Source organism: Eschrichtius robustus, chromosome 2, assembly GCF_028021215.1.
Source record: "Eschrichtius robustus isolate mEscRob2 chromosome 2, mEscRob2.pri, whole genome shotgun sequence".
NCBI lineage: Eukaryota > Metazoa > Chordata > Mammalia > Artiodactyla > Eschrichtiidae > Eschrichtius > Eschrichtius robustus.
In genome coordinates, this window is record NC_090825.1 from 135,316,863 (window position 1) to 135,340,235 (window position 23,373).

The 23,373-nt window shown below is 44.2% G+C and overlaps 1 protein-coding gene across 1 annotated transcript; it reads right to left on the reverse strand.

The window, feature by feature from the left end:
- Positions 1-2,716: 2,716 nt before the first annotated feature.
- IL12B (interleukin 12B) lies at positions 2,717-20,370 on the reverse strand. The gene is made up of 8 exons (XM_068534898.1): positions 20,283-20,370; positions 16,599-16,874; positions 15,916-16,033; positions 14,082-14,299; positions 12,464-12,621; positions 10,692-10,823; positions 6,717-6,865; positions 2,717-2,939 (listed from the first exon to the last, which is right to left on the reverse strand). Exons 1-8 carry the CDS (start codon positions 20,368-20,370, stop codon positions 2,717-2,719), a joined length of 1,362 nt encoding a protein of 453 aa, XP_068390999.1.
- Between the last annotated feature and the right edge of the window lie 3,003 nt (positions 20,371-23,373).

Sequence of the window (23,373 nt, forward strand, 5' to 3'; positions counted from 1 at the left end):
CAGGCAGGCACACAGGGAGAACACCATGTGGAGATTAAGGCAGACATTGGGGTGATGTAGCAGAAGTCAAGGAACGCCAAAGATTGCCAGCAAACCACCAAAAGCTAGGAGAGAGGCATGGAACAGATTCTCCCTTGCAGCCCCCAGAAGAAATCAATCTTGCCGACAGCTTCATCTTGGACTTCGAGCCTCTAGAACTGTGAGGCAGTAAATTTCTGTTGTTTAAGCCACCTGGTTTGTGGTACTTTGTTACATCAGCCCTAACAAACTAATACACTAGTTAGCATTTCTTGAGAAGTTAGAACGTTGAGCTCTTCACATGCATTATCTCACTTCATCTTCACCCCATCCCTTTGCAGAAGGTGTTATTACTGCTTCCAATTTATAGCTGAGAGGATTGATGCATAGAGTGGGTAAGTAACTTGCCCTGGGTCACACAGCTAGCAAATGGCGGGGTGGGTTAAAACCTCTATAGTCTGATACCAGCATGTTCCTATCCACTGCACACACTTCTGGATTCCAATGACAAAGATTTCTTATGAGATGTGAAATGGTTACCTTTGATTAATTTCTCTCTATACATCATATATAAATTCCAGAGATGAAAAATAGTCAAGTGCACACGTGGGTACCCTACCCTGTTTCCTTACCACCCATTCCTCCACAACCACCCCAGCCTGGTGGAATCAAATCAGTGTTTCCTCCTTGGAAACACTGAACTTCCTATGTCCGAGTTCTCCCAAGAAAGGAGTGTTAGTCATTAAGGAGATATTCCATTTTGAAAGTGAGCAACTAATTTAAGCAAATATTTGGGATTAAACTCAGTCATTCAGATACATGGGAGACTGCACTCTGGGGCAGTGGAGCTACTTAAAAAAAGTGGAGAGCAAACATTTCCTCTATTTTAGAGCAAAGAATCTGAGAATTGCCCACTGGGTTTCATTTGTTTGCCTTCTTGAGTCATTCCTTCATTCAATTAACCTTTGTTGAGCACCCCTGGGCTTCTTGGTGCCGGGCTCAGCTGGCATAAATTGACGAAGAAGATAGTCCTAGCTTTCAGTTAGTCTCTCATTCAGGGTTGGTCCCAAGGCAAAAAAGGTGGAGGTGAAAGCTTTTGAAAGCAAATCCCCGTTTCCCAATTCGTAAACCATCTCCTCATAGGCATTGTTTTCTGAACGACTGAAGCTAATTTTCTTGTATTATATGCTGGTGATCCCCAGCTCCCTATCTCCAGTCCAAATTTCACTTACAGGCTCCAGATCCATATATCCAAAGTTTATTGGATGCTCCAATTGGTTGTCCCATATATATGTCCACAGATGTAAAGTGGAACTCATCATCTTTATTCCCTCATCTTTGTTCCTTCCCCACTCAATCCTCCTCCTCCCCTCTCAGTGAATGGTACCACCAGTGACCAAACTGACCAAGTCAGAAACCTCTCAGTTCCATGTAAGTAAGGACTGTTTGTTTATTCTGAGGCAACATTCTGTGTCTAGCTCAGTCTTGGACCATGTACTGTGGAAGGTACTAATAACGACCTGATGAGCGAATGAATGAACGGGCTTCATTCTTGCATCCTTGATTCTTCTCTCTCTTAGCACTCATGTCCAACCCATAGGCCCTGTCATTTCTCTCCATCATTTCTTTCAAAGTAGTCCTCTCATCTCCATCCCTTACCAGCATTTTCCCAGTCCAAACTGTCACAGTCTCTCACCCGGGCCACTACTGTGACCTTTACCTGGTCCTCTTGGCTTCTCTCTTGCCACCTCCCAATCTGTTCTCCATGTAGCAACTTGAGTGAACTGGTAAAAACAGAAATCTGACCCCATCACTTCTCTGCCTAAAACCCTTCAATGACTTTCTGTTGTCATCGTGATGAAGCCCAAGCTTGATATTTGAGGACCCACTTAATTTAGTTCCTACTTATCTCCCTATCCTTATTTTTCATCTTTCTCCTTTCCTTCTCCTCCTCCCCTACTTTGCTTCAGCTAAAATGAGTTTTCTGTGGGTTTCCAAACATGTCTTTCCCTCTTCCAGACTTGTGCTCATGTTAGTCGCTTCACCTGGCAATTCCTCTTGATACTTAAAGCCACAGCCTGGGTACTTTGGGATCTTGTTTTAGTTTCTATTGCTGCTGCAACAAATGGCCTATATTTAGCTGCTTGCAGTAATACCCATTTATTATCTTGCAGATCTGAAGGTCACAGGTCTAGGTAGTTTTGGCTGGGTTCTCTGCTTAGTGTCTCACAAGGCAGGGCTGCATTCCTTTGTGGAAGCTCTGGGGAACAATCTGCTTCCAAACTCATTCAGGTTTTTGGCAGAATTTAGTTCCTTGTGGTTGTAGGAGTGAGGTTCCCCTTTCCTGGAAATGTGGCCCCTCCATATTTAAGCCAGCAATGGCAGGTCAAACCCTTCTCATTCTTCAAAAGTCTGTGACTTCTCCCTCTAGTGCCATCTTTTTGACTTTCAAGGGCTCATGTGATTACACTTGTTCCGCCTGGATAATTTGGGATAATCTCATCATAGCCACAGGTGCTAAGAACTAGGGCATGGACATCTTTGGGGGGGCATTATTTTGCCTATCACAGATGCCCACCTTCAAATCTAGGTTCTCTGTCCCTCCCTTTTGCTCCAGTGGCAGGCACTGCTGGTTGCCTCACCAATAAGTATTTCCCACTCTCAGCTACTTTCCTGCTATCAGAGCCTGCCTCTCACTTTAGAGGGTGAAAATGCCAGGTTTTTGCTTTCCCAGCCTCTCTTGTAGGTAGGGCATGGGCACATCTGCCGGAGGACTCTGGGAAAGATGTCTTCTCCGATTAAAAAAAAAACTTAGAACGGCCTTTCTGATCTTCAGGCATGGTGCTATGAGGACATGATGTTGGGGGCTGCAGAAGCCATCTCGAGGGGCACACGTGAGGACAAAAGCCAGCACACTGGAGCTAGTGGAGAAGAGAGTTGAGAGGAGTCTGAGTTCTTGATGACACCATTGAATTACTGAGTTACGTCCCACCACAACTTACCTCCAGGCTTTTTCTTAGGTTGCCCTAATTGTTCGTTATTGATCAAGCCACTTTTTAGTGGCTCAAGCCACTTTTTAGTCGACTTACCCACCTTGCTCATGTACTCTCTCCTGCACCTATGTACCTGGCACAGTAAACACCTAGAAATTATTGGCTGAATGAATGAATGAGTGAAAGCTCTCCCTCTCCTTCAATTTCCTCTACTCCAAGCACTCTCACTATGACAAGGGCTGCCATGTATGGTTGGGCAGGCTGTGTCCTGCACAAGGGTCCCTGCTCTAGGGGGCAAATAAGGGCTGAAATCTAGCCTGTTCTCCACTTGGTAAGCCAGCATCCTGGCATGGGGCCGTGCCTGCCCAGGGGAAAGGACACGTTTTTTCTTATTAGCAGTAAGGTGCTCTAGGCTAGTAGCAGTACTGTGGCAGCCTAAATTCTGACTTTTCTTTTCTGATAGGGTGCACGCCCTTGCCGTTTGTTTTCCACTCTCCCAAGGAGTGAAGCAGAGGATCCTCTTTGGGTCCTGGACACCATGTTCCAAGGAGCGCGGTGACTATTTTGAGAAACTGATTAGTACTAAAGTGCTTGTGGAGCTCCCAGGTTTTAATGTGCAGCCCTTCTCTGGCAATAGGCTGGTCATTTTAATACCATTCTTCTGGAAATTATAACTTAATATAACAGGAACTGCCAAAATGGGAGTCAGGAGACCCAAATTCAGGTGTGAGCTCTGGCATTAATCAGGCTCTGAGTGCTTGGGTAAGGCAGCAACCTTCTCTGGCCTTCAGTTTCCTCACCTATAAAACTAGAGGTTCTCAAACTGTGTCCTGCAGAGTTTAGGGATGTTGAGGTGGCACCCCAGGGCTCTCAATGGTGAATAGGGAGGTGGGACTGAGTGGGTAGGAAGCTTCAGTCAGAGCAGTTCTGCTTTTGTTTGCTTTACATGTAGGACTTTATAAAAAAATTAATTTTTAATTATGCAGGAAATCTACTAATATATCCTTCCTGTAAGGAATTAGAACATTGCAGACACAATTAAAGCCCCTTTGGTACCCATCCTCCCCAGTCCCCTTGTATGTTGGAAATTCATTTAAGATTTCCGTTTGAACAAAGGGATCCTGGCTCAAACAAGTTAGGGAACCACTGGTCTGGTTAGCCTCTAAGGACCCCAAAAGTGCAAAACAGAGGGATTTCAGGGAAAAGGGCAAGCCACTGCTGGAGAATGTTCCACAAGGTTGAGTGGAAACCCGTGCAATGGTTTGTTGAAATGCAGTGTTGCTCTGGGTGCTGTAATTTGGGGGCAATGTCACTGCTGTGTACTGGCAGTGTACCCAGGAGAGGGCTGGTGGGGGGGAGGACATAGATTTATGAGTTAGAATGGGAAGGCTTGTGTACATGTCCCAAACCTGCCCTCATTTCCGTGGGGAGGGAAGATGAGGTGGCATTAGGACTGCTTATTTTTGGCCTGACTTTAGAAAAACAGCAACTGCAACTAACATTTGTTGTATACTTGCTGGGTGCTGGGTGCTCCGAGCCTGGTCTCGGGTAGCCCTCACAGCATCCCTGGGAGGTGATGGCACTGCCAGCATACTTGTTTTAGAGGTGAGGAAACTGAGGCAGGAAGAGATTAAGGAATTGCCTAGGGGCACATCACTGGTTAGTAGGGTGTGGGGATTTGAGCCCAGGGCCAGATGCACACCCCCCCCCCACCTCTGCCCTATGTCCAGGCACTGCCTGCTGCCATCTTAACTCCATCCCACCTGTTTGAGTGTTGGGTGGTGGGTGTGGGAAGGACAGAGCTGACTGGACACTGTGGTTTGTCTAAGATTTGTCCCCCTGACTTTCCCTCTCCCTCAAACTCCAGGGCCATGGGCAGAATGCTCAGTTCCCTGGAGCCCCCGTTGCTCAGGTTAGCAAGCAGCCAGGGAAGACGCCAGGTGGGCTGGAGTGAAGGGCAGGGGAGAGCCGGTTTGTGCTCCTCAGGAAAGGAGATGGGAGATTAGCGAGCAGCTGCAGAGCCCTGCGGCCCATCCTGCACGGGCACCCACCACGTGAGAGCATGAGCACGACCGCAGGCCCCGGGACCCAGGCCTGCGTGGAGGAAAATGCGAATCAATTCTGCTTCCTGCAGAAGGAGGCTTTTCAGTATGCGTACCTGGTCTTCTCCCCCTTTGGCCCGAATGCTGATTTTATTTTTGCATTTTATGAGCTTGAGAGAGGGAATTCATTTCCTTGGTATAATATGAGCCTCTGGAGTAATCTTGTCCAAATACATTTTGCTCACAGATTCTGTCCTGGTAGAGGGGCCGTACTGAAATGAAATGGAAAGAGATGATTAAGATCTGATTTATAGGTAAGGTGAATTGGTAGGTTTATGCCAAATTATTGCATCCAGGAAGGTGAAAGGGAATGACAGCCTCTTCCTAGGAGCTGGAAACCTTTATAAAAAGAAATATTTAGGGTGCACGTGCTCTTATGCCAGCCAGGCTATATTTTAATATATTCTACCATGTTTGTCCCCTTTTTCTCTCTCTCTAGACTGTACAATCCCCGAAGGCAAGAACTGGGTTCATTGCATCTTGGGCAATTTTATTTATAAGAAAGGGATTCTACACTGCAGAGGTTTTTTACTCTCAAGGGACTGAGCTGTCTCTTTCTTCCCCATTGGCTGATTAATACTGCCTCCTTCCCAACCTAGTTCTTAGAGACATCGGGGCCTCCTAACAATGACTCCTTCATCTCCCCAGCCCCCAAAAGCACAGGGTCTAGAGTTATGCTTCTTTCAGGCGATAAGTAGTATGGTAAGAATATTAACACCAAGCTTTTATTGAGTACTTCTATGGATCAGGTATTTTTTAAAAGTTAATTAATTAATTTGTTTTTATTTTTGGCTCTGTAGGGTCTTCGTTGCTGTGCTCAGGCTCTCTCTTGTTGCAGCAAGCAGGGGCTACTCTTCCTTGCGGTGTGCAAGCTTCTCTTTTTCGTGGCTTCTCTTGTTGCGGAGCACGGGCTCTAGGCGCGCGGGCTTCAGTAGTTGTGGCTTGCGGGCTTAGTTGCTCCACGGCATGTGGGATCTTCCAGGACCAGGGCTGGAACCTGTGTCCCCTGCATTGGCAGGCGGATTCTTAACCACTGCGCCACCAGGGAAGCCCTGGATCAGGTATTTTTGTAAGCATTTTCTAAGTGTTATTCCATTTAATCCTCACAACTACCCTGTGAAATAGGAAATGTTATTATCCCATTTTACACATGAGGAAACTGGGGCTTGGGTTGCTCAAAATCACAGAGCTAGTCAGTGGAAATAGCTACCATTTTCTGGGTACTTACTGTGGACCAGGAATCGTGCCAATCCCATTAAACCGGTGATCTCATTTCATAGTGCTCTTAACCCTCAGGAAGTGACCTCCAGTGCTTAGAATTTAAAGCTTAAGCCTTTGGAAACCATGTGAGGGCCAGGTCTTTTTCACCCCTGTATCCAGAAAGTAGAGGATGGTGCCAGGGGCAGAGTGATAAACAATGTTTGTGGAGTGAATGAAGGAACAGCAAAGGTGTCTGTCCTATGGGAGCTACTTGCCCAGACCACCCCCCAACACACACACACCAAGACATGTGAATCCTCCTGACCCTCAGGCTGCCCTTGCAGCAGGCTTCCTGACCATGGCTACCTCTCTGCAGGCAGGTAGGGTATCACCAGGACCCAACCTGGCATCGTTGGAAATCAAGTACTCCAGGCCTTCCCCAGGGTTGTGCCAGCTGTAAGGGGCAGAACCAGATTTTCTGATGTCAGTTCCTTCCTGTGCTGGCCTGGCTCCTTTTTCTGACTTGGCCGACAGCCTCTCATAGATGAGGATCTGAATGTTTAGGAGAATGTCTTTATTCAATTTTCAGTTTATTCATTTTCTATTTTAAAAACAGAGAGTTGTTGTTTAATGGGTACAGAGTCTGGGAAGAAGAGTAAGTTCTGGAGATGGATGGTAGTGATGCTTGTACAACAATGTGGCTGTAGTTAATATCACTGAGCTCTACACCTAAAACTGGTTAAAATGGTAAATTTTATGTTGTGTGTATTTTACCACAATTAAAAAACCACAAATATGAGTCTGCTTTCTAACACAACAAGATGTCTGGGGTAGGTACTTACAGGGGTTGGTTCAGTTCCTTGATGATATCACTAGGGTCCCAGAGTCTTTTTATCTTTCCTGTCTTAGCATGATGGCTTCTATCCTGGGTGCAAGGCATCCTCTGAGACTTCTTAAATTTCATCTGCTGAAGAGAGGAAGAAGGAGGGGAAGGGAGATGTAAGCCATAGCTCTGTCTTTTAACAGGAAAACCCCCAGAAGAATTTTCTTATATCTCAAGAGCCAGAACTGGGTGTCATGACCTTGCTGGGCAGCAAGAGCAACTGGAAAAGTGATTACTTAGCTTCCCAACCTTTGAGCTGAGGAGGGACATCAGGGGAGAAGGCAGTTGGGAGAACTGATGGTGTCCAGTGCCCTGCTGAAGGCTACATGGTCACATAGCAGGGCTGGGTAGGCCCAGGGCCCAGGCTCCCGGTGCCCCGTCCTGAGCTCTTTTGCTAGGACATTTGATGCATTTGTAGTGGCTAGTTTCCCAATAGAAAGGACTGTCCTGGAGAATATTTTTCTAAGAGAAAAACTCTCCATTGCTTACATGTAACTGAAATTAATCAACTGCTAAGAGGCTGTGTTAGGAAAGCACTGGGCCTTGGTGGAGCCAGGACACCTGAGCGGTGCCCCAGGCTTGCCGGAAGTTTTGGGAAATGTCCCCAGGTCTCTGTGCTTATGAAATGTGATTATGTTTTTCTTGGTTAGTTTTGTTCATTAAGTGCCCAGTAAGTGTTTTGGTATCTCTAGATGAAAGGCCCTTAGAAGAATGCATAGTTGTTATTAACCAACCACGTGCTATCAAGTGTGGGTTTATTAACACAAGATGATATGTTTCAAATGTTGGATTAGGATGATAGAAACTTTACACTATACCTCCAGGCCAGGAGTAGAGTGCAATAAGGGGTCCAGGTGACACTTAAAATAAGGAATGTAAACAAACATCCCTATTATAATTACCTTGCCATTGCAAGGAAGCCAGATGTGTGCACTTGGCTTTTGAAGATAGCAGAGAATGGACACCATTCTGTCTGATCCCACCACTTGTTCTTTCCGTGGCCAGGGCCTGCCAGTTCCGAGGAACTGGCAGGCCCTGGCCATCCTTTGAGCCCAAAGTGGGCACCTCCCCTTCTCTATTGAGTCTTCCTGGGTGACTCCAGGTTATTACTGCTCCTTCTTCATTCTTACCCCAGGGCACCATATACACCATATACACTGAATATTTTCACATTTAGTGGTATTGAAGTTAACTTTTCATCCCAGTCTTATAGGCTTTGCCACGAGTGGGCACTGTTTCGGGGTGGCAAACCCAAGGTGTTTTGGAACTCCTCAACCCCAGGGCCTAGCAGTTGGCCAGACAGATGGCAAACCCTCCATGAACACTGGAGCTGGACCTATAGGATGGGCTGCCCATGGCTCTACCAGGTGAGAAATTTGTTTCATGATGTTTTGGAAACCAGTAGAGTTGATTTCAGCTTAGAAGGTGACAGAAGCAAGAGTATCCAACCCCTGAAGGGGCATAATGCAGTTTAGTGCCCTTGCAGAGTCCTCCGTGGTCAGATCACAGGGACATTTCCTGAGCTTGGCAAGACACTGACTTTCCTATAAAGGGAAAGGGCCCATTGTGCGAAACCAGAAATGAAATTGCTTCACGGTGGGGCAATCCTTCAATGGTAAGGGAAAAATAACACAGCCCTGGTAAGCGTGAGAACAGGATACCCAGTCAACTGAGAAAGCCCAAAATATTATTGCAAAGAAGAGTTATATTTTTATTAGTTCACCATCAGAATATAAAAATAAATAAGTAAACAGAAAATAAATGGAATCATTTTACAGAAAGCACATTCATTACTTAAAAGTAGCATTTTAATGGCTCGGCACTTTCTAGTCATATCTGCTTGTCATGTTCCCTCATGCTGACAAGTAAGAGATTCATGGCTGTTTTCTCCACATCTGCCTGCTTCTTTGTGTGCCTATTAATGAACAACCAGCAATTCTGACAATTTTGTCCTTAGCCATAACTACACTTGTCTTCTCTCTTGAATCATAAGATCTTTTTACTTTCCAGACACTTAACAATATCTCCATGTCATTCTCCTTCGTCTTACAGATAGAAGGGGGCTGCCAGGAAGGCTGAAGCTGAATTTCAATTCCAATCATCATTTTTAGCTCTTTCTAATTTCAGGCATCCAAAGACTAAACTTGCTTAGAGGTGCAAACAGCTCTGAATTATCACCACTACTAAAAGGAAGTCTTCATGGACACGGGAACTAATATCTGCTCTCCAGGACCTCCTCAAAGAGTTTGTGTCTCCATGTCTATTTAACTATCTCTTGTGTTCTAATCCATCACAAATATATTATGGCGCTGGCATCAGAACACTGTGTTCTTACTGGTTGCCATAAAACTGATGCACTTGCAGCCTCGATTGAAAAGTTGTCAGTATAAATAACACATAAATTCACATTTTGCATAATAGGGCCCATTCCTTATAAATCAGGTCATGAGTATATGAAACATATATCTTGGCACACAAATGTTAAATAACAGTAATAAATTAATAAATACATAAATTACTTAAATATGTAAATAACATAAAAGTCAGCTTGACCTGCTAGCTGGAAACTGTATAAATAAATTAGCTGATTGTTTCGGTGGGCATTTAGCATTTCAATATAAAAATACAGCAAAGACATCTTTATAATCCTAAAAAAAAAAAAAAAGCAAATTGGTAGAAAATATCTTTAGGGGGAGGGTCTTGTTCCATTGCATCTTTTAAAAATTTAGCATAATGTCTTCCACTTTTCTTCCAAAGTTTCATCCTGAGATTAGAACCTGAAAAAGAATGGTGAGTGTCTATGTGGATTTGAAATTCAGTAGCAAACCCTTCTTATTTCGAAAACACATTATCTGGGGCAGTTGGATTTTGGGGTTTCCTCGTCAGAAGGGTCCAGCCCTTTCTTCTGTGGCCTAGGATTTTGCTGATACCATGCTTACCAGAGGCTGTCTTGAGAGTTTTCTTTTCTTTTCGTTGTTTTTTTTTGGCCGTGCCTTGAGGCATGTGGGATCTTAGTTCCCCAACCAGGGATCGAACCCGTACCCCCTGCATTGGGAGCACGGAGTCTTAACTGCTGGACCGCCAGGGAAGTCTCGAGAGTTTTCTTAAAAGAATATCTGATCATGTCATTTCCTTGCTTAAAGCCCTTCAGTGGCCCCCAGTGGTCTCCAGATAAGATTCTAATTCCTGGAAACAGCTTGCAGGACACCTGTGCTCTGACTCTTGGCTACTTCTCTCTCCCACTGCCTACCCTCCTGGAAGGGCAGGACCTGCGCCTGCTTTCTTTACTGCAGTGTCCCTGTGCCCAGCATAGTGCTTGGAATACTATGGGCATCAATCAGTATCTGTTAATGAACAAATGTATGTTTCTGCCTCTGGTGACTGCGTGTTGGGCATCCCACCCCCTCTTTCCTGTCCCACACAGCCCCCACCATTGTCCTGCACCTGGGTACACTGAGTGTGCAGGTCTGGGCTGGGCTTTGCAGGCTTGCTCACCGAACTGCAGGATACAGATGCCCATTCGCTCCAGGATGAGCTGTAGTAGCGGTCCCGGGCTTGCACGCGGACGTTGGCATCTTTGTGGCACGTGACCTTGGCTGAGGTTTTGTCCATGAAGAGTTTATCTTTCTGCAAAGGAGAGGGAAATTTTTGGCAATGCAATCACAAGGTGGGCTGGGCATATTTTGGCAAAGTACAGTCTCCCAAAACAGCCACACCTTGGTCTCAAGGCACCACACTCGCAATTCATAGGGGTGTGTGTAGAACTTGTGCCACCTGCTGACGGAAGCTCTCAACACAGATGCGGCTTTTCTACTTTATAAGCCCAAAGCCCTGAGGGAGAAATTGTTTGGTCCAGTTTTCATCTTTCTAGCACAGTTGCCTTGCATGAAGGCCCCATGTGCACTCACCGCAGGTCAATGGTGGGACTGAGACAGATTTGCTCTAGCTGTCCCCTGGATATTCTGAAATTCCATATCCTGATCCTTTTATCAGAATAAAATCTGTGTTCAAGCCCAGGCATTGCTATTTATCAGCTATGTGGCCACAGGAGAATATCTTAGACTCTCTGTTTCTCAGTTCCTCACTTGTAAGAGAGGGATAATAATACTCACTCCCTCACAGAGTTAAAGTAGCAAGGTATTTAACCATGTAGAAAGTGCTCTATAAATACTACCTATTAATAATATAGATCTTATATTGGGAAGTACATATCAAGATTTTAAATAATTTTTAGGTAAAATCTACTCCAGAATAGCCCTTCCCTTCCACAAAAAAATTCTCAGGGAGTACCTGAATCACTGAATTTCTACCACGTGCTAAACACTATGCCGAATAAGGCCTTCGTTTAGTGATTTCTAAAACTGGCGTCCAAGGAGTCTCAGGCTCTATAAGAGGGCCTCTAGGACCTTGGGATTATGATGCTCAGGCAAGAAAGTTTGAAAGCCATTGTCTTAGCCAACATTCTGTTCAATAAGATAATTTCACAATATGTGGAACAGCCGGGAATTATCTATTTTGGATGAGATATAGCATGAATGTTCTATCACCCATTATATTCATCAATTTGAAACATTTTTAGGCTCCTAGAGCCCAGATTTCCTATATCAGGACCAATTCTTTTTTTTTAAATTTTATTTATTTATTTATTTATTTTTGGCTGTGTTGGGTCTTCGTTTCTGTGTGAGGGCTTTCTCTGGTTGTGGCAAGCAGGGGCCACTCTTCATCATGGTTCGCGGGCCTCTCACTATCGCGGCCTCTCTTGTTGCGGAGCACAGGCTCCAGACGCGCAGGCTCAGTAATTGTGGCTCACGGGCCTCATTGCTCCGCGGCATGTGGGATCTTCCCAGACCAGGGCTCAAACCCGTGTCCCCTGCATTGGCAGGCAGATTCTCAACTGCGCCACCAGGGAAGCCCAGGACCAATTCTGAGAGCAAGATAATGATCAACCATACTGGTGGCAGTAGGGTGTTAGGTGCATGGCCTTTGTGTCCTGGTTCTGCCACTTTCTAGCTGGGTGACCTTGGGCAAGTCACTTAACTTCTCTGAGCTTCAAAATCTTCACTAGTGAAGTGGTACGAGTAACACTGCCTGCCTTTCTAGGGTTACTGTGAGAATTAAGTGAGATACGCAGGGAAAACCCTTAGCACAGTTTCAGGCACATAGAAAGTGTCAAATAAACATTCGCTGTTATTATCATCATTAATCTCCTTGATGTGGGCCTACATAAACCTGACTACAGAATAGACGGCACCTGAATCACATCTTACCCTTTCTCTCTTGTTCTTGCCCTGGACCTGAACACAAAATGTCAGGGAGAAGTAGGAATGTGGGGTGCTCCAGGTGTCAGGGTACTCCCAGCTGACCTCCACATGCCGGGAATTCTTTAATGGCTTCAGCTGCAGGTTCTTGGGTGGGTCTGGTTTGACTGTGGAAGAGAGAGAAACACTCTTTATTTTGCTAATGGAGCTTTGGGGTAAGGTAGTTCTGGCTTCTGGTCTCACTTTCGCCTTTGACCAGCTCTGAGTCCATATCATAGTTACTTAACTTCTCTGAGCGCCTGGTTGGCAGATGTGAGGCACTCCTGCGGCTGGCGTTCACGCTGGTGCCTGTACGAGGCAGCCCTCACCAACTGCTGCCTCCTCTACCGCTGAACCTGAGAGAGGCTCAGAATCCTTCTCATCCCTGTGCAGTCACAGGGGCCCTGGTGGTGGAACCACCTCTGTGTGGTGCTCAGAGGAAAGTTCTTAGAGACAACAAGATGCTCACGTCTGGGCCTGCAGTGAAGGACCACCCTCTCTGTAATCAATCCCCCTCTGCACCAGACTCAGAATTGGGCTGAGCCTCTTGCTGGGGACCAGATGAGAGATTTTCCACTTAGTGCTCTTTCTTTAGCCCTTTCGTGGAATCTGACACTGACCTGTCCTGAGGCAGTTACAGCCAAATTGTCTCTGTGCTCGGTCACTCATTCATTCAATAAAAAGCCCCCATTATGTGCCAGCCACTGGACAGTGCATGGAAAGCACAACAGTGAGTGTCAGAAAGACTCTGTCCTCAAGTAGTGTACCTTTTTCTAGGAGGGGAAGGGGAGGGGAGAGAGTCCATGGAATGGGCTTGGGCTCTCTGGATCTAGCACCTCTCCACACAAAGACCAAGGCTCCTAGCAGATGCTCCACAAATATTCTTTCCTCTTCTCAACACAATGGCATTTTCTTTCCTTTAGGACTCAGCTAAATGCCACCTCCTCATAGAGACCTTCCCTGGTACCCTATGTGAACAAGACCCCACCCTCTCCTTTCCACCAAAGGCAATCTCCCCACAAATGCTTGAGCAGGTTCTGTGATTCTATCACTTTTTATTTCATGATGCATGTACATTGGATAAATGGTAAAGGAAATGACAAATGGCAAAAATCTCCATCTTCCAACTGAAAAAAACAGACATCCATTTTGGAGGGGTTTATATTCCAATAAAGAAGTCTCTTTTTCAAATGCTAGAGAAAGATTGGTTGGGAATAATTGCAGTTAGTAGGGGAAGCTCTGGTTCTGCATATGAATGTTATGCTTGAGGGGCTGCTCTTGAATTCAGCATGGAAGGTGCCTGAGCAGCAGCATAGAAGTGTAGCCAAGAGGCTGCTTTTTCTAGAGGGGCAGATCCAGGTCTGAATTGCTACGTGTGAGATCTGGGGCAAGTTGTTTAACCTAGCTAGGACTTAATTTCCACTTCCTTAAAATGCAGACAATTGTATCTACATTATAATTATTTTTCGGGGCAGGGTACAGAATAAAAGAGATAATGCATATAAACCCCTAACCCCAGTGCATGGGGCATTGTAACATGATGAACGGCATCTATCCTTATTAAGCACATATAATCAAGCAAACTCACTGATGTCCCTGATGAAGAAGCTGCTGGTGTAGTTTTCATACTTGAGCTTGTGAACAGCTTCCACCACGACCTCAATGGGCAGGCTCTCTTCGGCGGCTGGGCAGGCGCTGCCCTCCTGACACTCCACTGTGTACTTCTTATACTCCCTGTGGTCCACTCTGACCCTCTCTGCTGAGAGCGTCGCTGCTCCACACGTCACCCCTCGGGGGTCAGAGGAGCTGAAATCAAAGACAGATATTATCCTGTGTCACATGATTGCAGGTGCATCCCTAGCTGTTGTAACCAGACAGCTGTCTGAGGACACAATTTCTCCAACTGGTTTGATTTCTCTCAAGGGGATAAGAAGCTGCCCTCCCCATGAGAACAAGCTTTGCTTTGAGAGGTAATAATTGGGTTGGCCTAAAAGTTCGTTCAGGTTTTTCCATAAGATCTTACGGAAAAACCCTAATGAACTTTTTGGCCAACCCAATACAAATGTTTGCCTCTGGCCTAAATGAATCTGAAAACTTTTAGATCCAAAGCTCCTGGTTAAATCTCCTTATTAAAATTTTTAACTCATTTTCTGGATTTTAACGACAAAATCAATACATACCAATTTTAAAAAATTAAAAAGATAAAGATGGTGTATAAATGAAATGTGTATGCCTCTTTTAACCCTAATCCCCTTTTTAACCCTAATGTCACTCCCTAGATTTAAATACTATTCCTGGCTTGTTGTATCTCTCCAGACATTATTCTGTGAATATTCAAAGCAATCATATATCCACATGTATCAATATATATGCATACACACATATTTATATATACACACATAGATTTTATTTTTATGAAATAATATCAAATTATATATATATATTATATATAAAATTTGGTATACATAATTCTGCAACCATCTTTCCCCCTTCTGAACATATTATGGGGAGTGCTCCATGACAGACCACATGGATTGGGTTATTCATTTTGAGGACTGCACATTAAGCTGGGGTATAATGTACTACACTTTACTTAACATTTGCCCTGCTGATCACCAAGAACACCACAATGAACTCTTGCATCTATGTCTCTGTGCACTTGTATAAGCATTTCTTTAGCAAGCATTTTCATTTTAAAGATGGAATAGTAAGTCCCCAAAGGTTAATCTACTCAGTTAAATAGTGGCCAGGTCAGGATGATCACCTAGGGTTTACTCTGTTATCCTACACTGTTTGGGAACTTTGATGAGGGGGAAGGAAGTCACACAGAGTGTTAATGTAGGTTCTGTACCAAGGGAATTGGTTTCTCGGGGTAAGCCCAACTGCATAGGACAAACAGTGAACTTCAGATTGGTGGTGTCAGCAGAAGAGAAAGGAATTGAAGTGGCCCTGGGAAAATTTCTAGAGGCCTCACAGAGTTTTGGAGTCAGCCTCAGGGCTTGCAAGATCGATGCCGTAGAGCTCTTGTTTCTATTTTCAACTCGAGGTGCAATTTCGACAAGTCCTTCACAGCTTCAATTCCCCTTTTATCACCACCACCCACCCCTGCCGTGGTGCTATGAGCCTTAATGAGGCATCGCCAGACAATTTGGATGAGTGGGTTCAAATACAGCAGAGGCTCTTCCCAGGCCCCAATAATATCCTGTTCTAATGCATACGTTTGTTCAGGCAATTAGCTTAAATCTCCATGTTCTTTCCCTAATTTAGGCAAGGGTGTGTGTGTGTGGATGGGGGGTTAAAAATATAGGATTGGCTTTATTTTCTCCCTTATCATTAACTGATAGGCCATTGCTAGGTTTCCCTTATTTTCTTAATGAGAAAGTTTTAGCAAAGTGCTGAGAAACCCGAGTGGTTTCACTTACCCTGTGCTGCTTTTGACACTGAATTTCAAATCAGTACTGATTGCTGTCAGCCACCAGCAGGTGAAATGTCCGGAATAATTCTTTGCCTCACATTTTAGAAAACTCTTATTTTTGGGTTCTGGATTTGAAAAGAACAAGAATTCAGTATTTAGGGGTTTTCTTTCTTTTAAAATTGCAAAGATTTTTATTGCGATGAATCACAGGCCAACAAATGGTACAAGAGTGAAGATCTTTCATTTATTTCCTTGGAAAATCTGCTGTTCCCCAGGCAGACAGTCAGCGAGGACTGGGAATGTCCCAATAGGATGCTGATTCTGTGTGCCACACACCCAACATATCGCAAGGAGGTATTAATATTTTTCAAGGCTATCAGCCCAGTGCTGAGTTACGCACTATGCACATTAACTAACTCCCATTAGCCATCCAATAATATCACTGTTATTTAAAAAGAATCTCAGGAAAAGCATCTAGACTTCCCATGAAACTCTCTCAACAGGAGATTTTGATGGTTGATAACCCAAAGTGTCCGGCAAAGGAAAATGTAGGTTTTGGGTGGTTTCAGTAAGGGACTTGGTATTACTTCATTAACTATACTAATCATGTCTTACCTTTTAAATTTTTAATTTTTTTATCTCTTATGGAGCAAAAGAGAAAACTGATGCTACCCAAGGGAATGGAATTACCTTTCTGGTCCTTTAAGATATCAGTGGACCAAATTCCGTCTTCCTTTTTGTGAAGCAGGAGGAGCGAATGGCTCAGAACCTCGCCTCCTTTGTGACAGGTGTACTGCCCAGCATCTCCAAACTCTTTGACTTGGATGGTCAAGGTTTTGCCAGAACCCAAGACCTCATTGCTCTGGTCTGAGGTCCAGGTGATGCCGTCTTCTTCAGGGGTATTGCAGGTGAGGACCACTATTTCTCCAGGGGCGTCAGGATACCAATCCAATTCTACAACATAAACTGGAGAGCACAGGGATTGGAGAATCAGACTGTGTTTTTTGGATCATCCGGTATATGGATGGCTAAAGCAGCACAACCTTGCTCATGACAGCAAATGCTTGCTAAGATGATCTCAGGTTTTTGGGCACCACTTGAGTTCAAGGTTGTAGAAGAGAGAAGCAAAGAGTTTAATAGCTGCCATCGACTTGTTAACTGCCAGGCTGCCGTGAATAATTAACCTCTAATTAGCTGGCAGATGAGGAAAACCTTGATATACTGAAAAATGCAAACAGCACAATATTCTTTCCCGAAGGCCTGGTGGATGTAAGAAACTCCCAGCACAGTTCCCATTCATAGAGAATAAGTGTTGAGAAAGACTGACCAGGACTGAGATCCTGTCCCCAATAGCTGGCTGGGGAATTTGGAGAAAGATACTTAATTACCATGAGCCTCAGTTTCCTTGTCTGTAAAATGACAATAATAATAGTATCTGCCTTGTAGGTTTGGCTGTGAGGATTAAATGAGAAAAGCGTGTAAAACACTTAGCACAGAACCTGTCACTCAGCATGGGTTGTTATTGTTATTCACACACCAAAGTTCAGACAACTGCATGAGAAACTGCCTTCCAATTTTCCACGGGGATTGAAGGATTTATTTCCGACTGCGTGAAACTCACCAATGGAGATTTTCATTCTCTCTGTGTTTTTAAAAGCTATTTTACCTTCTTACAAGGCAGTTCAGTAGATCTTAATCTTCCCATTTTGTAGAGAAGGGTACTGAGACCAAGAGGTTAAGCAAGGTTACATCAAGTGAGAAGCACAAGAGTTATATCTCAGAACTTCTGTCTCTGCAGCTTTGCATTGGATCTTTTTTTTGGCTGCACCGTGCAGCATGCAGGATCTTAGTTCCCTGACCAGGGATCCAACCCGGGCCCTTGCTAGTGAGAGTGCAGAGTCCTAACCACTGGACCACCAGGGAATTCCCTGCATTGAACCTTTACTACCAGTATCTAAACTGGCACTTGAGGAATGGCCTAATATAGTAGTTCAAAGAGTATTTCACATCAAATCTTCATTCATTCATTCATGCATCAATTATTAATTAAATAGAATTGTTTAATGCAGTACTTCTCAAAGCATGATCATCCAGCTACTACCAGCAGCACGTGAGACTCAGCGTTGCAAATTCTCAGTCGCTGAATCAAGAACTTTGAGACAGGCCCAGTGACCTGTTTTTAACCTCTCCAGATGATTCTGAAACCCACTCTAGTTTGAGAGCCACAGTGGTGAAAAGCCTGGATGTTGGAATCACACAGGTCTGAGTTAGGATTCAGCTCTATCTCTTACACTGGCCTGTGGCCTTGGGCAAGGCATTCAATTACTCTAAGCTTCAGTGTCATTATCTTTAAAATAAGCAACATATTATAGTACTTGATCCAGAAGGTGGAGATGTGGATCACATAAGCTAATTCATATAAGAGCTTGACACAGTGCCCTTAAATGAGCTGTAACTGCTGGCTCTTGTGACTGGTGTCCAAATGTAAAGCTGTTGTGGAATATAAAGTTCCCACTTGACATCAAAGGGATTTAAAACTACTGAATGGGTAACAGAGACGAGAGGTAAAAAGCATCTGGGCCCCAACTCTTGGAAAATGGTCAGCTGTGATGACATAAAACCATGTGGCACCTTTGGCTTTCTCTGGTTTCTCTCTGTCCCACTGGTGACTGACCAGCATGGCTATTTTCCTGTCACAACTAAGATTCAGAAGCCGAAGACCCTTGCCCAAGGGTAGGGGAAACAGCTGCAGGGGGCAGCCTGATGAGGCACATCTAGAACCTAATGCTTAGCTGCATCTCATCTTGTCTCCAAAGCTGCATGCCCTCTCAGTGTTTCTCACATTGACTTTCTGGAATTTCTGTGGTTTACCAAATCAGAAGTAACTAATGGTGTACTATGAAAGGGCCAAAGCTCCTGAGCTCACTAAAAATCCCCGGGTTGGAAGGAATCTGGCATAATCATCTGGCTCGGGGCTTTGTCTTTATTCAAGGGAGGGTCTAAAACACTCAGAACCTCCTGGGGCAGAGCAGGGATGGCTGGACTGTCATCTTCCAGAAATTCTTAAGAATGGAGGAAGAGCCCCAAATTTCTTTCAGGGACCCATTTTAGTGTTGTATTCTCCTCACTATTGAAAGATCATTTCTCATCATCAGCTGCAATGTCTTCATTTTAAATGTATGCCTATTTCCTCTTGCTCAGCTGTCCAAGGACAGAGGAAACAATTGCTTCATGTCCTTCTGGTAAAACCTTCTTCAAATACTTAAGTTCATAAGTGTTGAAGTGAGACAGAATTGGGATCAAGTTCCTGTTCCACCCTTACCAGGTATGTGAAATTGGGTAAGTTAGTTAATCTCTGTAGCCTCTATTTTTAATATCTGTAAAATGGGGTACACACAGTCCCTATCGCTTATGGTTGTGGTGAGAATTAAATGAGATGCTGGCCTCAATAAATATCAACTATTATTATTTTATTATTAAAGACAGTAATTGCCAACATTATTATGTTGGCTTCAATGAGAAATATCTGAGCGTCTTTCAGGAACAACTAACAATCAGTTAATACATACTTACCGTGTGTGAGATACTAGAAGGATAGAGGGAACCCCTTATTCTAATAATACCTATCTATTATTCTACTAATAATTTTTATTGATCACTGGGAAAATAAACAGGTTCTCTTGAATCATCAGAGACATTATTTTAAATAACCAAAACAATAATACTAGCTAACATTTACTGTCACTTCATCATCTGTTGAGTTGTCTTCTGCATTCACTAGTACATTTAATAACCTATGTAGTAGATATCACTTTGTAATCCTCAGTTTACAGTCGAGGGAACTCAGGCTCAGAGGTGACCCAGCTCAAGGTCACATAACCAATAAGTGGCAGAATCAGCCTTGAACCCAAGTCAGTGTGGGTCTAAATTCCATGCTCTCCCCAAAGTGCTTGGTCAGAGGTAAGTCATCTCGGTGCCAACTGAGGGGGTAATATTGCGTGGTGGAGTGGAAGATGTTAGAGCATAGTTCTTATACTTTTCTAATCTTTCACTTGGGAATCTTAATCATATGACACAGCTGGTTTTTAGTAATACTGGCAAAATCCATCTCTCTTTTCCCACCATAGTCCATAAAAAGCTTCTTCTCTGGCATCTAACGTGAAAGCCAAACAGTATAGATACCCTCAAGCCATACAATAATAGATACCCTCAAAGGTGGAACAAGGACATAGGGCCCGTGTTATCCCAGAGTGATGGCTTTCACTAGGAAGCCCCAAGGCCTGCCCATTTCAGTCTGATTTCCCATCAGGGGCTGCCTGACAGTCCTGTCTTAGATCCTGGGGCCTTCATAGAGAATCAGGAAAGGCTGGTTACCATTTTTCTCCAGTTCCCATATAGCCGTGATGGGAGATGCCAGCAAAACCAGGGAAAACCAGGAGACAACCAACTGCTGAGGGTGCATCTGCAGGAGGGGGAGAAACAGAGGAGGAGATGGAGGAAAAGAGAAAGAAGAGGAGGGATAAGAGAAGAGAGAATGTCAGTAGTTAGGCAATCTCCTTTGGAAACCATATTCACATTCTATGTACATTGTCGTTAATCTTTATCTTCCTCTTTCTTCTCTACACTGTCAGGTTAATACTCAGTGAATTCCAGGAGCCCTCTGCCAGTCTCTGGGTAAGAGCATCTCCAAATAGAGAACCGCAGACGATCTGCAGCTGAAAGATCCTTAAGGCCAGCTATCTGATATGCTCCTCTTATTTTTAAGATGAGAAACCTAAGGCTCAGAGGAGGAATGTGACTTGTCTAGATCAACATTCAGTCATTATTTACTTGGTACTTCCTGTGTAAAGGGCACTGAGCTAGAGCAACTGAGAGTGAAAAATGATTTTTACCTGGACCCCGACTTCTAGGAGCAAATACTTTCATTCAACAAATATTTCTTAAGTCAGTGTGTTAAATGCCTACCCTCCAGTTGGGGAGATAAGCTACATACCCGTATTACAGCAGCACAAGGCAGTATGTGCGGTGACACCCAGGACTAAAGGACTTGGGTTGGGGGGCAGGGGGAGTAATACTGAAGTGATCTTTCAATTTCTGGCAATAAGTCCAGCCCTTGTTGGTGAGGTTTCCTTTCTCTCCCTGCTTAAGACTGTAACTGTTCCAAACACAAAGATTACTTCTTCCCACATAAGGTAACCAGTAGTTCTCAAACTTGAGCATATGTCAGAATAACCTGGAAGCCTTGCTAAAGCACAGATTGCTGGCCCCCATTCCCACCCTGACCCTAGAATGTCTGATTCAGCAGGTCTGGGGGGGCCTGAGACTCTGCACTCCTGTACGTTTCCAGGGGAAGCTGATATTGCTGGTCTGAGGACTACTCTTTGAGATCCATTGGTTTAATCCATGTTCAGGGTTCAGAGCCCCTGCAAATCAAGATGTTCTTTGGGAGAAGACCATAGAATATATTCAATATGAAATAATGAAATGCATACTTTTGTGCTAAATTAGTTTCACTTATAATGAAACTCAGTCTAGATTAGTATCCAGGGTTTATGAAAATCTTCAGACTGACAATTACACCCCACCTGTGAATTAGGTGGAGATGATTATTATTTATTTTCAGTCTGACACACCTCCATCCATCTTGGAGAGCACCAATGTTCTGTAGGAACATGGTTTCAGAAACCACTGGGCTATATGAAGAACAAGACTCAAAGTTTTCTGTGAAATACCTTAAAAATAAGCACCCCTTGGTTGGGGTAACAGAATATTGACAAATCGTGGCTTTGTCAGAACTGCTGCTAATTCTAGGGGAACTTTGCCACGTATTTTATTCCCTTATATCATAAAGGTTCTGAGTGGCAGAGTCAGGAGCAGAAGTCAGGCCTTCCCGTACACTGTCAGCACTCTTGTCACTGCAGCAGGCAACTTTCAAGGGCACATCTATCAGTTTAGTCCAAGTTATGACTGTAGCAAAGTTCTAGTTGCCATGGAGCACCAGTTAGTACATTTGTAGGCTTGGAGTCCAGCAGCATGGACTTGAATTCTGGTTGCACCACTCATTAGTTGTGTGAGATTGGCCAAATTACTCTCTGAGCCTCAGTCTCCTCATCTACAAAATGGGTATAATACCCATCTCAAAGGGTTGTTGGGAGAATGCAATGAGATGACATATTATAGAAGCCAACCAAATGTGTTAGCTTGTACCCAGCGGAAGAGATAAAGGAAAAATTTGATTTCTCTCTGTGTTGTCTGTGATGGATAAACAAAAAAGTCATGCCTGGCTGTAGGGAAATGCCCACAGAGGTACTGCAATTACACAGGCCTATAAAACTCGGATGTTAGCACTCTGGGAATGGAAATGGTAGAGATTCCTGGCACCTCCTGGTGAATCCTTTATGCTCTCTTAACACTGGGATTTTCCCTTTGGCTAAGTGCCCAGCCCTTCCCCTCTGGGCCTCAGATGCATCTGAGAACTTCAGGTGAACAACACTTCAGGGTCAAGGGAGCCCTGGTGATGGTTCTAAGAAACAGCTCCCATTTTTGTATCACCTACATTTTAAACCACAGGACACTGGCAGAAGGTAGAGATGGTGGTGGGTCATTTTCTTAATCAAACCCAGGGGAAACCAACAAGGGGCAGCATGCAGTTACCCTGTTGTTCTCTAGATCATCTGATACCAAGGGCTTGGATTCCGATTTGACCACTCACTAATCATATGATATTGGCCAAATTACTTTCTAAGCCTCAGTCTCCTCAGCTGTAAAATGGACATAATACCCATCTCAAAGGGTTGTTTGGTTGTATCCCACAGATCACATTTTCTCGGCCTGCTAAATTTGAGAGTTTTAAGGATTAAACATTTTAAAATGGAATTTCATAGGTTTTCTAAACTCTTGAAACCCTTGTATGAGGGACCCAGGGACCCCAGGTCCTGTGGTGTGTTAAGGCTCCCTAACTCTGGTGCCAACATGGGCATGCCAGTGACAATTGGCTAGGCATCTCTTTTTCAAGTTTTATTTTGTTCATTTCTTTTTAATTAGAAAAGAGAATTATTATTTAAAAATAAAAAGACATAGTCACAGAAGGCTTGTGTAGCACATGCAAAGGGTCCCAGTTCTAGAGACAGGCAGTGCTGTGTTGGCATCCCAGCTCTGCCACTTGTTAGGTGTGTGACTCTGGACGAGTCACTTGATGTCTTTGAGCCTCATACTCTTAATCTGTAAAATGGGAACCCTGCTGTGATGAAGAGGTCATGAAATAATTCACATAAAGTATCCAGCATGGTGCCCTGATGAAGTCAGGACTCCTGGCTGTTTCCTCTCAGAGCCGCATTCCTCCTTTGACAGTGCTTATATAACACAATTGCAATCATATAGTTACTTCTTTCATGTTTGTCTTCCCCCCCACACTGAGCTCTCTGATGGCAGTGATCATGTCTGTCTTATTCCACACTATGTCCCT

Excerpts from the sequence above, each read along its gene's own strand:
- IL12B (XM_068534898.1), bottom strand. The coding sequence starts at position 20,370 with ATGCACCCTCAGCAGTTGGTTGTCTCCTGGTTTTCCCTGGTTTTGCTG. Across the intron at positions 10,824-12,463 it reads GCAAGAACAAGAGAGAAAGG|AAAGATAAACTCTTCATGGA; the intron begins GTAAGATGTGAT and ends TCTCCTTTGCAG. Across the intron at positions 6,866-10,691 it reads CATCTGTATCCTGCAGTTCG|ATCCTCATCTATGAGAGGCT; the intron begins GTGAGCAAGCCT and ends CTAAACATTCAG.